Source organism: Microtus ochrogaster, unplaced genomic scaffold (genome assembly GCF_000317375.1).
Source record: "Microtus ochrogaster isolate Prairie Vole_2 unplaced genomic scaffold, MicOch1.0 UNK20, whole genome shotgun sequence".
NCBI lineage: Eukaryota > Metazoa > Chordata > Mammalia > Rodentia > Cricetidae > Microtus > Microtus ochrogaster.
Window position 1 is genome coordinate 681,316 of NW_004949118.1, and position 16,624 is coordinate 697,939.

The 16,624-nt window shown below is 43.2% G+C and overlaps 1 protein-coding gene across 1 annotated transcript in view; it reads right to left on the reverse strand.

Annotated features, from left to right (window-relative positions):
* Nucleotides 1–16,624, reverse strand: part of Myom1 (myomesin 1) — a 137,408-nt gene that overhangs the window by 2,536 nt on the left and 118,248 nt on the right. Inside the window, exons 30-37 of the mRNA XM_013353954.2 lie at nt 13,827–13,940; nt 11,301–11,388; nt 10,305–10,343; nt 10,106–10,211; nt 6,302–6,465; nt 3,287–3,323; nt 2,709–2,731; nt 1,793–1,848 (exon numbers count right to left, since the gene is read on the reverse strand). Of these exons, the coding sequence (XP_013209408.1) occupies nt 1,793–1,848; nt 2,709–2,731; nt 3,287–3,323; nt 6,302–6,465; nt 10,106–10,211; nt 10,305–10,343; nt 11,301–11,388; nt 13,827–13,940 (627 nt within the window). The remainder of the gene's footprint in view (nt 1–1,792; nt 1,849–2,708; nt 2,732–3,286; nt 3,324–6,301; nt 6,466–10,105; nt 10,212–10,304; nt 10,344–11,300; nt 11,389–13,826; nt 13,941–16,624) is intronic.

The following is a 16,624-nucleotide window of genomic DNA, read 5'->3' on the forward strand; positions in this document are numbered from 1 at the left end:
GTCAGTGATGTGTGTGTCCCTAAGGGTCATATGCACCACTTCCAGTTTGGGGCTATTCTGAAGAGAGAGAGCGCAGGCTCTTATGTTGACATTTCCATTTCTCTGCACTAAATGCCCAGGTGCAGTTGCTGGGATATATGCTAAATATATGATTCATTTTTCTCCCTAGAAACCACCAAGCTCTTGTGCTAGGAGTTGATTTAATTTTGACCGGTGTTCCAACCATGACAACCAGCAATGAATAAGTAATCTGGTTTCCCGCGTCTTTGCCTGCGCTTGTCACTGTTTGCATTTTTGTTGCTTGTCACTGATCGCTGCAGTTCAGACAGGTATGCTATATTTCACGGTGTCTTTTGTCCCCTCTCCACGGCTAGTGATGCTAAATGACAGAATGTTGACAAGGGATGAAGTTGGCATTGCTAGGGAAGACGTGTTCTTTGAAATATTCTCCTGACAGACCTTAAGCTGTCACTATGGCCTCTTCTGTGGGAGCAAAGCTGGGTAAGTCAGAAACCCTGCCCGCATCTCATTAGCAAGATTTTTAAGGCAGGCTGCGTAGCTCAGGCTGACCAGTGACCTTCTTGCCTATGCCGCCCATGTGCTGGGAGCCACCATGCCAGTTTAATTATCATTTTTACTAAATTACACTACGGGTACACTTCAGAAAGAAAAGTCCAAGCTGAGTGACCCGAGTTCAATTCCCCAGTGCCACACTGTAGAAGGGAAAAACTGATACCAGCAAGTTGTGCCCTGACTTGCACATGTCTGCTATGGTATGTTCTCCAACAAATAAACACTTACATGCAATAATTTTTAAGTGAGTCAAACCATGGTCATTACAGGCCAGGTAAATCATTTTGGATTACACAAATCCCAGACACCATAAGCACTGTGGACAACCAATGCCCATTCTGTCTGCGTTGTGGATCCAGTGCTTCCATATACATTTTAATCGTCACTTATGCCCAATGGCTGCAACCTTACTACGTGAGGAAAGTGGCAAAGGCAACTTCAGGACAGAAGCTGCTCTCAGAGGCTCAAAGTTGACTGTGATATTCTCCCTGTACAAAGACTGGAGCTGAATGGAATCTATAGTCTCGCTTTACTACCTGAGTTTTGCTTGTCCGTCTCCCCCACATGCACCACTGCAGACAGTCAACGCCCTTTCAAGTGAGAAAGGGTTTTACTTCACTACAGGTGTCTCTGGACTTGTAAGAGTTTTATTTTTATTGATATGGGGTCCAGCTATGCAGCTAAGGTGGCCTTGAACTCTAGACCCCCTGCTGGGTTCTTTGATTATGGGTTAGAATGATGCTCATTTTGTCTCAGATTATATGAAGCCAGGAAACACCAGTTTAATACCAAATGGAGAGAAGCTGGTTTTCATCAGAGATGGAGCAGCTGTAACCATGTAACCATGTAACCATGAGACTATTACTAGCATGGGCCACCGTCCAGTGTGTGCTGGAATAATTTCCTTCTTCTTTTGCTACAGGGCTATGAGTGAATGTTTTCAGGTTCTTTCCCATACAACCTAATGACTTCTGTTGGTTTCTAACTGTGCCTCTGGAGAAATGGTCTAAATATAGCATCACAAGACAAACTTTCATCCTGATGCTGGGCTGACAAGGCATTATGACTGGAATGCTGAACTTTTAACCCTGCATCTGGCTATGGTGAAGGGCGAATGCAAGAAATAAGACAGATGGTAGGATACAGAAGGAAGGACCCCGGTGTGGGATGTGGGGCTGTTCCCCGTGTGGAGGCACAGACAATCGTACCCCATGCTCACCTTGCCTTCCTGGATGGTAACAACATCAGGGAGACCGCCCAACACCCGGGCCCGATCTGCAAGCACAGGAATTTCTAGTTAATCACTGCAATGAAGAGGGCCAATGATCATGCCCTCAAAACCACTTCAGGACACAAATCCTGTTTAGTTTTTCCTGTCCTGATGGTTATTTCAATACTTTTTTCAACATGCAAATTAAGAAAATGACCCAGCGACTCTGGCTTTCTTTACTCACTTACTGCACACACGGCGCCCGTAGCTGTACCTGAAGCATCAGCGTGGGGCACCTTGCTAAGCTCAAGGCAAGAGAACAACTCTAATGTGCAGGTTCTGAGTCAGGCGTGGCCTCTTTCTGGTCTCCCTGTGATGAGCATTACTTTCATTCAAATTGTGACTCTTCAACCTTGTTTCTATGAATTCACTCAATGCCAAAATGGCAGTGTTCCAGACTCTTTTCTTCTTCACTGGGTTTGATTTTCTTCTGATGCACCGTACCTATTAGTGCCCAATACCTACCATATGGTTATGACCAAGAGATTTCTTAGAATGGCTTCAGAGACAAGAGTCAGATGCCATAGTTGGGACCTTCCTACAGACAGGAGACTAAAGGAAAACAAATGTGGACCATCTACAATTCATAAAAGAAAGAAAGAAGAGGGAAAAAAAATCCATTTTCTTTTCCTGAGATAGTGTCTCACTATGTAGCCCTGCCTGTCCTGGAACTAGCTCTTGTAGACCAGGCTGGCCTCAAACTCACAGAGATCCACCTGCCTCTGCCTCTCGAGTGCTGGGATTAAAGGCTTGTGACACCAAGCCCGGAAAGGAAAAAATATCCACTGTCATCTGTAGATGTGCTGGGAAAATGAAGTTCAGCTCTAAATCTGCCTCTGTGCTAAGTGTGAAGGTAGCTACTTACTTTTTTCAGCAATGGCAGCTTGTCTGTGGTTGAGAGAGACAAGACAGACAGACAGACAAAGATTTGTATTAGTGTCATTCCAAGTAGTTTCTCTCCCCCTGCCCTGTTTTTTTCTGTCTCTCTTTCACTCTCCCTCTCTCTCTCTCTTTCCCTCTCTCTCTGTCCTTTTCTGTCTCTCTCTCTCTCTCTCTCTCTCTCTCTCTCTCTCTGTCCTTTTCTGTCTCTCTCTCCTCTCTCTCTCTCTCTCTCTCTCTCTCTCTCTCTCTCTCTCTCTCTCTCTCGCACGTGCACACACACACTGAATGCAGACTTAGATAGCTGCTCTCTCAGTTACAGCTCTGAGTAACATGAAGAGCTGCAACAAGCTTGGACTGCATTTAATACACAAACTGGGGAGGAAAGCCAGGCCATGATCCGCCTGAGAGGTATTTGGCAGCCCAGCTAGCCGTGTCAAGTGGGGCTTTTCCTGTGCTTGCTCAAACAAAACCCTGTTTCTGATACTCAGATAGGCAAGCGGTACACAGGGTTCCAGGAATGTAACTGAACAGAAGCGGCACTTGCCAGGAAGGGGAACTTACTTTAACCTCTGGAATTCAGCAACGGCTTCATCAAATGCTGCAAAAGAAAAAAAGAAAGTTAAAAATTTCTTAGTCAGAATTGACAACACACAGGGCCGATTACAAGTCCCAAGGTTCGGTCACTGCCCAGCTTCTCAGGAGACTGCCTATGGCTTCCTATATCCGTGTAGCGCTCTCAACAAGACAAGCACTTTCTATGTAGAAAATATGAGGTAGGAGATGTTAGAAGCTTTCATCTCAGCAACCCTTCAACCTTAAGCAAAAAACAAAAACAAAAACCATCAGTCTCACCAAGAAAAAATGGGGATAAAAGTCTTTCAAATAAAAATGCTGTCTAAGAATCCAGAGGAGAGGAGAAAGGGACTTTTTCTTATTAAATTACCCCTGGTAAGCACCTGGGCTAGACAGTTCAAACATCTTCACGTTAGGTCTTTCTGGTCCATTTAGGAAGGAGAGCACACTAAGTAATGGTCGTCACACTGATGTTAAGACTAATCTGAAGTCCAGTGTGCTGTCCATTACAGAACAGAGTCCTGAGATTGTACTTTTTTCTTTTTAATTTTTTAAATACATTTTTGTTAGCATATAAAATAATAGGTTTCATTATGACATTTCATAATACGTATCATTCGGTTTTGCTCATATTCTCCCCCATCTTCTGTCCCTCTTCTCACTGAGGCAAAGGTGGAGACAGGTGGGGGAAGAAGATGAGAATTGCAGTGTTCTAAAAATAATCCTACCCCTTGACGTCAGGGTGAGACACTTGATGGGAGGCCATGAGAAAATGCAGCTCTGCTTTAAAATTGTACTGTTTCATCTTTCATTGCCTCTGGGGCTCAAGAAACACACAGGTACACACACGCAATACACATGCACACACACACATGCACACACACATGCACGCACACACACACGCACACACACATGCACACACATGCGCACACACACATGCACACACACACGCACACACACATGCACACACACGCACACACACATGCACACACACACATGCACACACATGCACACACACGCACGCACACATGCACACACACACGCGCACACAGATATTATTTATTTACATGTGTGTTGGGGTATGTGTTAGCTTGTGGGGGGGTCAGAACACAACTGTCAGGAGTGAGTTCCCACAGCTGTGCAGTAAGGTTGAGTTCCTCTTCTTCCACTGCTGCTCAGCTTACGATGAGTCTCCTGTCTCCACTCCCAACCCCATCTCAGGGCGGACATACTGAGCTCACACATGTGTACTGTGACATCAGCTTTTCCCATGGGTTCTGGGGACTGAACGCGAACCATCAGACTTCCATAGCTAGCGCTTACACCTGGGGTGCCAATTCCTCAGCCAAGAGCCGTATTTGCAGCCTAGCAAATATTTAGACAATACCAATCTACACACCCCCATTTGTACATACTTTATATGTATAAATACATATAAAACCAGGCTTCAAGCTGCTGGGCCTTATTTTTTCTCATCTGAAAAATGACGGAGATTCAGTTTGAACCAGGGTGATAGCATAAAAACCTTCCTGGTCCCCACATCGAACTCAGAAGAAAAAAAAAAGAGTGTGGTCAAGCTAACTTGTGTTTGGTGGCCGTGGGGACACTGGTGAGAGGATCTAGCCTTGGTCTTCCAGGGGGTTAAAAGTGAGGTAGTTGCATAAGCTGTGGTTGTTAAAAATACGTTTCGGAATGTTTTAAACCTCTCCACCCATTTCTGCTTCCCCCTTTCTGTTGTATTTCCCACAGTCAGATGGACGGTGGGGAAACCCAGAGCACAGTGTGGGTCAGGAGAGCCTTGCCTCTTTGCTGCAGTTTCTCCGCGACTGCAAATTCTCAGTGTGCCTTTGTAGGCATGATGGGTAGGGTAGGGGTGGCGTGAGAATAGGGGATTCAGATAGCACCACGAGTGTAGGCCTGTAAACACACACACACACACACACACACACACACACACACACACACACACACCCCAGTGCATGCTTGGGGGAGTGGCTCTCTACATACATTGTGAATTTATCCTGAGGCTGGAAAGCATGAAGAGTTATGAACACTAAGACTGCATCTTAGTGCACCGAGGAGCGCAGGAAATTCGATCCAGCCTCCTTTGAGGACTTTCATTCTTTAGGAAAGCTTGGGGGGCAGAATATAGCCAGGGGATGGGGAGAAACAACATGGCGATTTTAGCTGTTTTCTTAACTTTGAAAGTTTTATTCAGGAATTGTGCACCACCTTTGATCTTTTCTTGTTGCTTCTCCTGATTCTTTCTTTTCTTCCCCATTATCCACAGAAACCCCTAATCTCTCAACAGACAGCCACAACATCTGGGACCCTTCAGACTTAGACCCCAGCTTCCTCTGCTCTGCCCAGCATTTTCCCTGGACTCCCCTCACTCCCTGCTCTATGGACAGGGAAGCTTCTGTATTGTTACTCTCAGAGTCGACTCTCCCTCTGCCCTTGGTCTCGCATCACGCACGCTTTGGAGCTGACAGGTCAGCGGTGCCCTGCATCCCGGGCTTTCTAGTTGCATCAGCTGCTGTGTGGGACTGGATGACGTCAGTCCCCATGCACAACTGCTTTCCTCACTTTTCTTTTAAGGAGGAGATCATGAGCCAAGGCACCTCTCACTGGCTGTGAGAGTCGTGCTTTCTCTCCATGGTTACTGTCCCAGCTTGCTTTTCATGGTCGCCTGACTAAATTCTTGATAGTTAAGACAGTCTTGCCAAAATCATTATTAATAAAAAGCAGTTGAGACCATTATTTTAGCCTAGCTCTGCACTAGTCCTTAGCCTACCAGATCTAACCAGAATGGCCTCACTTATATAGTGACATATAATCAAATTGAACTTAAAGACAAATTAGGCCTCCAAAAAGATTGAGTAGCCAATTCAGAACAGGCCCACTCAACCCAAGTGTCTCCCACCCAACTTCTTTGACAACACCAGTATAATGACCTCATTTCACTCTGGTTCATTCTATAGTGAATGCTAAGTAGCTCGTTACCTTGTCCAGAAAGATCCACTGTCTTCTGGTGTCCAGTCTTGCCGTCAAAGAGTTCCATCACATATTTCCCTTTGTCATTTGGAGTGGGCTCATTGATCTGCAGCCAGATCTGCTCCCCAGTGACCCCAGTCTTAACTCTGTCTGTGTACTTAATGCCAGTCCCACTGTTAAGACGAAGGAAAGTGTCATTACTGTTTCCTTGGTGTCTTACAAAGTGATATGCCGTAAACCTTTATAGCTTTCAGAAAACATGAGACCTGCATATGCCGTTCTGCTTCACGGTAATTATGAGCAGGGACTTGGATTCTAAGGACCCTGGAATGACAGTCTGAACATCTACTTAACTCACCGCTGTAGCCTGGATCCCAGCGCAGATTTCAAGACCGATACTTCTCAGTGGCACTAATTATCTTTGGTTTTGCTTGGGTTTATTTCTAGGGTTAAGGGAATATTTAAAGGTAAAAGGCACACTACATACTATTTTGCTGCATATTGAATACACATGTTCTGCGGCCAAACTGGATAGGTAAAAACAATGGTGGGGACTATCTGTGCACGACATCTATATCAATATTGCTCCAAAGCTACTTAAGCACATAAATGTACACTTGGTTGTGGAGTCAAAAGTGACTTCGCAGCCGAGTGGCTGTCAGAGCCGTGAGGCATGGGCTCTGGTCCTGTGTGAGAGCAGAGCGGAAGGGCCCTTGCCATTGTCATCTGACTGTAGAAACACTACAGCTCTAGACAAAACAAGCACATGGCAGGGCGGCGTTTTCAAACTGTCAAAAGGTACTTCATGGACATTGTGTGAGACTGTGCAGTCCAGGGCCAGTGAATGGTGGAGGGGGCGAAGGGGCTTGTTGCCAAGTCTGGCAACTGGAGTGAACCCCTAAAGCTCAAAGGTAAGGAAGGAACTGACTCCTGCACACTGTCCTCTGACCTCCACAATGTGCAGCAGCGTGAGCGGCGTGTGCACATGTACACACACAAAATAAGTGTAATACATTCTTAAAAATCAGTCTATAAAATTACCATATATATGTATATATAGTTATAATTATATGTGGAGAAAATACTAGAAGAAAGTTCTTTAAATTTGCATAAATGGGCTAACAAAACTATTGATGATATCATATTATAACTCTTTCTATTTTCTAATATCTATAAATGTATTTCCCCAAAATGCATGTACAAGGTTTATACCTTACGTAGAATTTCAAGAAGAACTTAAAATTTTTTTTCACTAAAATATTTTGGCTTTCATAAATACTTAGTATTTTTCTTTCAACACTACAGGCTATGTATGAGGGCGTTTATGAAAATATCTGAAAATATATTAGCAATTCAAATGCCATAGGACTAGAGTAGAGAAACACATTTGTACCCTGAATGTTTGGGCCTGAATGACAGCGTTTCTTTGAGTCAGACAGGAAGAAAGTCCTCTGCTTTGCATGGGTTATTTGGTTTCTGGCTGGCTCGCACAATGGTGCTTTCTATATGTTAAGAACTTCAGACAGAATGGATTCTATTGTTCCTATTTTATTTGAGAAACTGATATTCATAGAATTAAATGACTTGCTAAGGAAGATAAACACACAGTCAAGGCTCTCACCCTCTTTAAGGTGTGTTTTTTTCAGTTTGCCTCAGACTTACAGAAAACAAAATTACAGTTCTCAATCCCTCAGCCGTGTATGGACAAATCAATATCAGAGAAGTTCATGTAGACGAAACCAAAACGGCAGGAAGTTCCTGCCTTGCCACTCTAACAGCAAGTTCCTTAAAATATTTTTTTAATGTTCCCATTTAAAATTTTTTTTAAAAAGATGTATTTTTAATTATGTGCATATGTGTTGGGAGGCTATATCCACGTGAGTGTAGGTGCGCACAGAGGCCAGAGGTGTCAGATCTGCAGCTGGAGTTAGAGGTGGTTGTGAACCACTTGACACGTTGCTGGGAATTCAGCTTGGGTCCTCTGGAAGGTAAGTATGTACTCTTCATACTGAGCTCTCTCTCCAGCCCTTGAATAAATGATTCCTTTACAAAGGACACAACTTAAAGCTACTGTGTTTGTCTATTTGATTATTACCGTGTGTGTGTGTGTGTGTGTGTGTGTGTGTGTGTGTGTGTGTGTGTGTTCTTTCCCTCCACCTAGGCCCTGGGGTGGCACTCAGGTCCAGGCGCCTTTACCCAATCTCACAGCTCTAAGACACAGTGTTTTGACTGATGATCCGGCTAATTTCACTCCCCTCATTCTTCAGACTGATATATTATAATGTCCTAGATGTCACAGAGGAATTTCCTAGGATTTGGGTCTATTTTAAATTTTAATACTTACTTCCCTGCAACATTTCCTGAAAAAAGAGAACAAAGGGCCCCAAACCCAAACCTTCCACACTGGCATTTTGCTTCTTCTTACTTTTAGAATTCAGAAAATGCCTAAGAGCACAGTCAAGTACCAGCTCTGGTTGCCTGTTCAGCTTACTTTTTTCGTTTTTCCTACTTTCTTCTTTGTGGTGCTGGGGGTTGAACTCAGGGCCTGATGCATGCTAGGCAAGTGCTTTATCACTGAGCTATACCACTAGCCTTAGGCTCTTTTTAAAAATAATACTTAAGTGATATATGTCTCCTCCTCTCATCCTAAACTTTCCATGCAATTTGGAGGTGTATGTGCATGCATGCATGCATGCATGCGGTGTGCGTGTGCGCATGTGTGTGTGTGTGTATGTGTGTGTTACAATGACCTAGCTTATCTCTAGAGTCAGACTGACCGGGCATAGCCCTCAGCTCAATTATCTGTGTGCACATTCGTGTTACCTCCCCCAGCTTGAGCTTCCTCTCCCCCAAGGTGAAAATGCCTATTGCACAGAGCTGGAGCCATGAAAGAATCCACCTGTCTACTGGCTTGGAGCAATGCCCAGTGGGCTGCTAGTGACCAGTGAAGCTATAATACAAACAGACATTGTTATCTGTATCCTCAAGGGATGCTACAGGACTTTTGTTAACAGTTTGGAATGAATGTCTAAACCAAAATTGATCAGGAGGAGGCTGCATCCCTAAAGATTGTCTATACCGTGCCTCTTTTCTGTTTCTGCCAAATACGTCTCAAGGGTGCCCAGAGGTTGAGTATACTGTCAGAATTAGATTGAGATGTCTGTTTTGGTTCAGAAACCCATGGAATTCCAGGTGAATTTGAATGTATTTCCTCTATAATTCCACAAAGGCAGCCTAGGATTAAGACAAACGTCAGACTCAATCCAGTTCAAACATTTGTCCCCAGAGCCTTCTGAAGGTGGGCAAACAAGATGCAAGATGCTAACGCCTAGTTATGCCAGCTGCTGTAACCAACAATGATAAGCCGGGGCTCTTCTCAGGAAGAGACTTCTATGGGAAATGGCTACGAACACAGATTACAGGAAACTTAGGAATCTCCTAGTGCACACTGCTTCGGTTTTGTTTCAGATCACATGGGTTAGGTGTACAGATATAGAGAAGGCTGCAAGCAGAGCTCTGGGTGGCTGGCAGACCAGAGGTAGCTTATACATAGCTGTCTCAGGTGGCGGCTACATTACAGAGATGTCTATGAATGACGGTATTTCTATCACAAGAAGGACATACTGTAGCCATTACTGTACCTCACTATGCATGGGTTGAGGGAAAGTTATAACCTGAAGTAAGGGAGGGGTTCTGTCCTGTGTTCCCCACTATGAACCCTCTTACCTGGAAGGGGTGGGATTTTTGTTTTTGTTCCTCCCCTGGACAGTGGAGGAAAACGTCTACCTAGCAAGTCAGTTTTCATTTACTTACTTGTGGGACCAGTTAACTTTCAAATCGTCCAGGTAGTAAGTGACAAAGGAATACAGCCGGATGCCCTCTGCTGTGCTCTGAATTTTCAGGTCTGTAGCGGACAAAGCTGAGGAAGAAAACAGCACAGTTCAAGCGCGGTAAGCTCACCCTGAGAGGAATATACCCAAGTATTTGTTATGGGAAGGAAATGGGAACTTACCTATCTTCCTGCATACTTCCGTCATCAGTTCCTGGAAGGCTGCAGACAGAGGGTCACAGGCAAAACTTTAGCATGAGCATGTAAGGTCTAATTTCAAGCTGTAGCTCTTGGAAACTCCCTATCTGGCGAAAGCCATTTGACAGGAGGGGAATTTGTTGACCTACTGATAATTAGTGGGTTTTGATGAAATAACATAATTTTCATAAGGTTTTTTTAAAAAGATTTCTGCTTGTTTTGACTTGTTTTCCTTGAACTGTTTGTAACTAATGTTATAGGAACATTCTAGAAAAGGCCACACTGAGATTTCCAGGAAGTCTGTTGGCTTTGGAAGACTCTTCTCAAGTCTGAGGACGCCTTAGTTTGAATTATCTGTGACATCAACTCCCAATGAATTTACTGTCTATGCTGCTTGGACGCCCTCTGCCCAATAATACGGTGGCCCCCACCTCTTCTGAGAGCTGGATGGTGAACGCTAAGGTTTCTGCGGCTTGACTTCCATCCTGCCGTACTGAGGAAGAGATCTGGAGGTTGGGGTGGGGTTGTAGGTAGCTTCTAATTATCAGGATATGTTTGCCCTTAGTCTCTGAAGACTGGAAGCTGCTGCTTTGAGAACTGCAAGGCTTCACATTTCCTACACAAATCTTTCTTAGCACCCTTAACAATGAACCATTTTTTAGTATGTTCCTCACAGAAGGTTTTGATCCGAGAACATTTTTGTTCAGCTGTGAGAAAAATGATGATTTAAATTGGAAACAGCCTTCTAGAGTTCTATGGGCTATAAATTTATCTAAGGATCAAAAGTATACTTTTGATTTCTAGGAAGTGTCTAAAAGGGAAAATATTTTTTAAAAAGAACAGTAGGTTGCTCTGCTGGAATTTCAATTAAACCAAAATCACTGGACACAAATCAGCATGACTTCTGGGGCCAGCCCAGCTCCAGTCGTAATTCCGGAAGCTGTGGAGCCCATAAGACAGACCCTAGCAGCTGGTAGTCACCTTCATCCACAAGTTTCAGCCTGCTCTTATCTTTTCCTCGGTCATCTTTCAGGATAACTTCATAAAATCCAGCATCTTTCTTGGAAAACTGAGGAGAGAATGAACATTACAGTTGATCACAGTTCATACCTGGTTCTGCAGTTGTGTGTATGTGTGTCTCTGTGTGTGCATATATGCGTGTGTGCGTGAGTGTATGTTCATGTGTGTATGAGTGTATACTGTGCGACAATGGTCTTTTATCCTGTCACTTGTATTATTTTTAATAAAACGCTGATTGGCCAGTAACCAGGCTGGAAGTAGAGGCGGGGCAACAAGAACAGGAGAATTCTGGGAAGAGGAAAGCTCAGTCTGCAGTTGTCACCCAGACATAAAGGACACAGGCGTGAGAATGATGAAAGGTACCAAGCCATGTGGCTAACACAGAAAAGAATTATGGGTTAAGGTGTAAGAATTAATTAATAAGAAGCCTGAGCCATGTTCCCAAAATATTGTTTATAAATGTTCTTTTACATTTAAAGGGGGAAATGATAGAGGTATGAATATTTGCATTAGTATAGATTTTGCTTTATTGATAGAGATTTAAGGTCAATTTTGTTATGTGTATATGTATTTCTGATATTGATTAAGGTATTGTGATTGTGTAGTTCATTTAAAATGTAATGTATAATAGGAAATATAGGTTGCTAATGGATAATCATCGATAATAGTAAAGCTTGTAGTCATGTAGTTAGATTTTCTAGATATATAGAGATACATTTCAGTTAGATAGACATTCTTCATATCTTTCAAAGACTGCAGAATATGGCATTTTAAATGTTTTAATAACTTAGGGCTTTTCATGACAAGGAGACACGTCTGCTCCTGGCAGCACCAGCTACTTCAAGAGGAAGATGGGCATCGAAGAGGATCCTTATGGAGTTTGATAGCCATTTGGGCAAGAAACTGCTCTTGCCTGGACTATTGCATAAAATGGACACAGAGAACCCGCAGAGAGAGGACTGCTGAACTTGCCTAAAGGTGAGATGGTCTTTCGGGGTTCCTGATTCATGAGAGTCTGCGAGACATTCTGCAGGACACAGCAGATAGTGACTGAACTGTCTTTGAAATTTCCTGCTTCATGGAAATGTCTGCTGGATACTATGGGCCTGAAGGCTGAAGATGGATGCCCCAACAGTACAGAGGAACTTTGGGTGACTGTACAGGCAGCGAGATGTCTCTGTCATTTCTAGAGTTTGGACTTCTTGTTTGCTTAGATAATATTATATCCTTCTAGAGTCTTTAATGGAGTTAAAAAATGGTTAGTTATAGTTATAGTTTTCCTTAGTTATGATAAAAGATAAAATAGATATAAATATTGTAACTGTAATTTTTGCTTAATATCTGTTTTGTTATATGTAATCTTACTATGTTAAAGTGAAAGCCTTTCTTTTTTGTTTAAACACAAAAAGGGGAAATGATGGAGGAGAGTCTTCTGTTTTGTGTTAATTTCATTGGTTAAATAAAGAGACTGCCTTGGTCCTTTAATAGGACATAAAATTAGGTAGGCAGAGTAAACAGAACAGAATGCTGGGAGAAAGAAGGTGAGTAAGTGAGTCGCCATGATTCTCCCACTCCAGACAGACGCAGGTTAAGATCTTCTCTGGTAAGCCACCTCGTGGGCTACACACATTATTAGAAATGGGCTAGTCCAGGTACGAGAGCCGAGAAAAGGCTAGATATAATGGGCCAAGCAGTGTTTAAAAGAAAGCAGTTTCCATGTAATTATTTCGGTTATAAAGCTAGCCATGCGGGCAGCTGGGTGGCGGGACACAGCCCCGCTGCTCCTATCACAACACTGAGCTAATAGGCCAACCTGTTTATGACTAATATAGATCTCTGTGTATTTCTTTAGGACTGAACAACTGCGGGACCTGGGGGGACAGAAAGCTCTGCCAACATGTGGGTATGCATGAATGTGTATACAACAAGCATGTGTGAAGAGGCCACAGATCAACCTCGGGTATTCCTCTTCAGAAGCCAGCTGCCAAGTTTGTTTGTTTCTAACAGTTTATTTTATGTGTATGAGTGTTCTGACTGTACATATGTCTCTACACCATATGCATGTTGTGACTGGGGACAGTGGCCCAGATCTCTAAAGAAATCAGTCCCAAACTATTTTAGTTGAGGAAGGATTACAAGAAAGTTAATAGAAGAGGTCATTGGATCCCCTGGAATTGGAGTTACAGATGACTGTGAGATGGAAATCAAATCCAGGTCTTCTGGAAGAGCAACCAGGCTCTTAACCTCTGAGCCCTATCTCCAGCTTCGACCCAGCATCCGGAGCTTACTAGCACCTGGAACTCTCTAACTCAGCCAGACCAGCTGGCCACAAAGCCCCGGGATCCATCTGTCTCAGGATCTCCACCACTGGGATTGTGAGTACATTCCTCTAGCAGTTAGATGGAAGCTGTGTTGAGTCCTCCGGGCATGGAACAACTGATGAATGTAGTTTCTGCTGAGGCAGCTCTTGCGTTTGTAGCCACCCACCTCTGTGATGAGCAGGGTGCAAATGCCATCCTTAAAGTCATGCTTCTCATCCACAGATATCTCCCGTTCATCTTTGTACCACACAATGTGTGTCTCCTTTTTAATATTTGCCACCTGTAGGAAGAATCATAATTGCCCTCCTTGAAATAAGGAAATACATGTTATTTTATGACGGTAAGCAGTTTTTAATGCATTGGGGTATTAAATTAGAAAAAACACTGAACCAGAGTCAGAAGACACAGATTTGTAAAGAAAACAGTCCCAAGCTATTGTAGTTGAGAAAGGGTTACAATAAGGTGAACACCAGTGACTAAACCTATTGAGAGGATCTCTATTTCCAGCAGTAAAAGTTGTCTTAACATCGTATTTCCACGACAAATGAAGTAACACTGCACTGGTTGGTGGAACTGCTTCCTGCATGAATATACAGGACCAACTGGACTAGAATGGAAACTGTCCCATTGCCAGGCTCATTCTCAAAGCAGTGGGGAGATCAGTGATCAGGCCAGCATGTGCAATATTACATTGTTTCAAAAGCAGCTTAAAATTGATGCCAAGGAAAAGTACCATGTACCCATTAAATAAAGGGAAATCAAGGAAGTGAAGTACTCTCCAACTTTAAAACAAAGTCATTGGCCCAGAGTGGCATGGTGGTAAGTCCCAGTGATATCAGAGGATTGCATGAGCCCAGGGGTTTGAAAGCAGCCTGGCTAACATGTGAGACCCTGCTTCCAGTGCAGAGTTCTTAGGTAGACATGAAAAGAAAGAATGCCATTTATTAACATAAACGCTTAAATAAAAATTAAAATCCCCAAACTAAAGAAAGACAATTCCTACAGCATTAAAATAGTCTTCCAGTGGAATAACAGGATGAATAAGCTCCAATATATATCTGAAAATTTATAAAATGGATAAAGGGAGATTATAAATATATGTAAAAAAGAAGTAAGGCTTAATAACTTAATTACTTAGCAGTTTTGAAAGGATGCATTAGATCCTAACCCATACATCATAATATAAAACCATTGCATATTCTTAGAGGGATCCTAAGCTTTTTCTGCAACACTTGAATTATTTTTCACAAAGAAGAATATATCCATGTATTTCTTGAAAATTAAAAATTGTATGAAAGAGTAAAGACTTCATGAAAATCAGAAAAACAAAACAACTCCCCCACCCCCCAAAGATCACACTGAACAGCTGGTAAGAGGATATATGACTGCAAGATAAGCATGGAGAAATGTTTACTTGTGCTGGTTTAAGTGAGGATGGTCCCATGGGCTCAGATATTTGAATACTTTGTACCCAGTTGGTAGAACTGTTTGGAAAGGATTAGGAGGTGTGGCCTTATAGGTGGAGGTATGTCATTAGCATGTGTCTTAGTTAGGGGTTCTATTGCTGCAACAAAACACCATGACCAAAAAGCAAATTGGTGAGGAAAGGTTTGTCTGGCTTATACATCTCCATTGCTGTTCTTCACTGAAGGAAGTCAGGACAGGAACTCAAGCAGGGCAGGATCCTGGAGGCAGGCGCTGATGCAGAGGCCATGGAAGAGTGCTGCTTCCTGGTTTGCTTCCCATGGCTTGCTTAGCCTGCATTCGCATAGAACCCAGGACCAGCAGCCCAGGGAAGACACCACCTACCATAGGCTGGGCTCCTCCCTCATCCATCACTAAATGAGAAAACGCCTTACCGCTGGATCTCATGGAGGCATTGCCTCAGCAGACGCTCCTTCCTCTCTGATGACTCTAGCTTGTGTCAAGTTGACACACAAAACCAGGCAGTGGAGCATGGAACCACAAGTGGAACATTCCACACCACACAGTCCTGCTTCATTTGCAAAATTATTCAAAATAATGCATGGAATGCCTTCGGGTTATGTCTAAATATATGTGAAACATAAATGAATTTTATATTTGGATTTGAGTTCTCTCAGACATTTCATTATGCAAACAAAATAAAAAAATTCCAAAATCCCAAATAAAACAAAATTAGCCCTAAACACCAAGCACTTATGATGCAAATCACTTTGGAGAAGGGATGCTAAAGCTGTGGCTTGAGAGTTCATGCCAGTCTGTAGCTCGGGTGACACATTCCCTATCACAGTTTACTGCTGGTTTACTCAGAGCAGTCAACAGCATGGCGCCTGTTGCTCAACACTCTGGATTAAATAGCGAAAGAGGAAAAACGGGTCCTTGTTCCACATACATGATGTGGGAGTGTCATATATAAATCTGTTGATTTCATTGGTTAAGTAATAAAGAAACTGCTTGGCCCTCATAGGTTAAAACATAGGTGGGTGGCGTAAACACAACAGAATGCTGGGAGGAAGAGGAAGTGAGCTCAGACTCGACAGCTCTGCTCTCTGGAACAGAGGCCATGCTCCCCTCTCCCCGGCAGACATGATCTATGAAGCTCCGATCCAGGATGGACGTAGGCTAGAATCTTCCCCGTAAGCGCACCTAGGGGTGCTACACAGATTATTACAAATGGGCTAAATTAATACGTAAGAATTAGCCTAGAAGAGGCTAGATAGAAATGGGCCAAGCAGTGTTTAAAAGAATACAATTTGTGTGTTGTTATTTCGGGTAAAGCTAGCCGGTGGCAGGAGCTGGGTGGTGGAATGCAACCCGCAGCTCCTACAACACATACAGTCTCATCTTTATTCCTCCTGAGACGAGTATTAAAAATGCATCCATCTCCTAACTTACATTTCTTTTTTTTTTTTGGTTTTTCGAGACAGGGTTTCTCTGTGGCTTTGGAGCCTGTCCTGGAACTAGCTCTGTAGACCAGGCTGG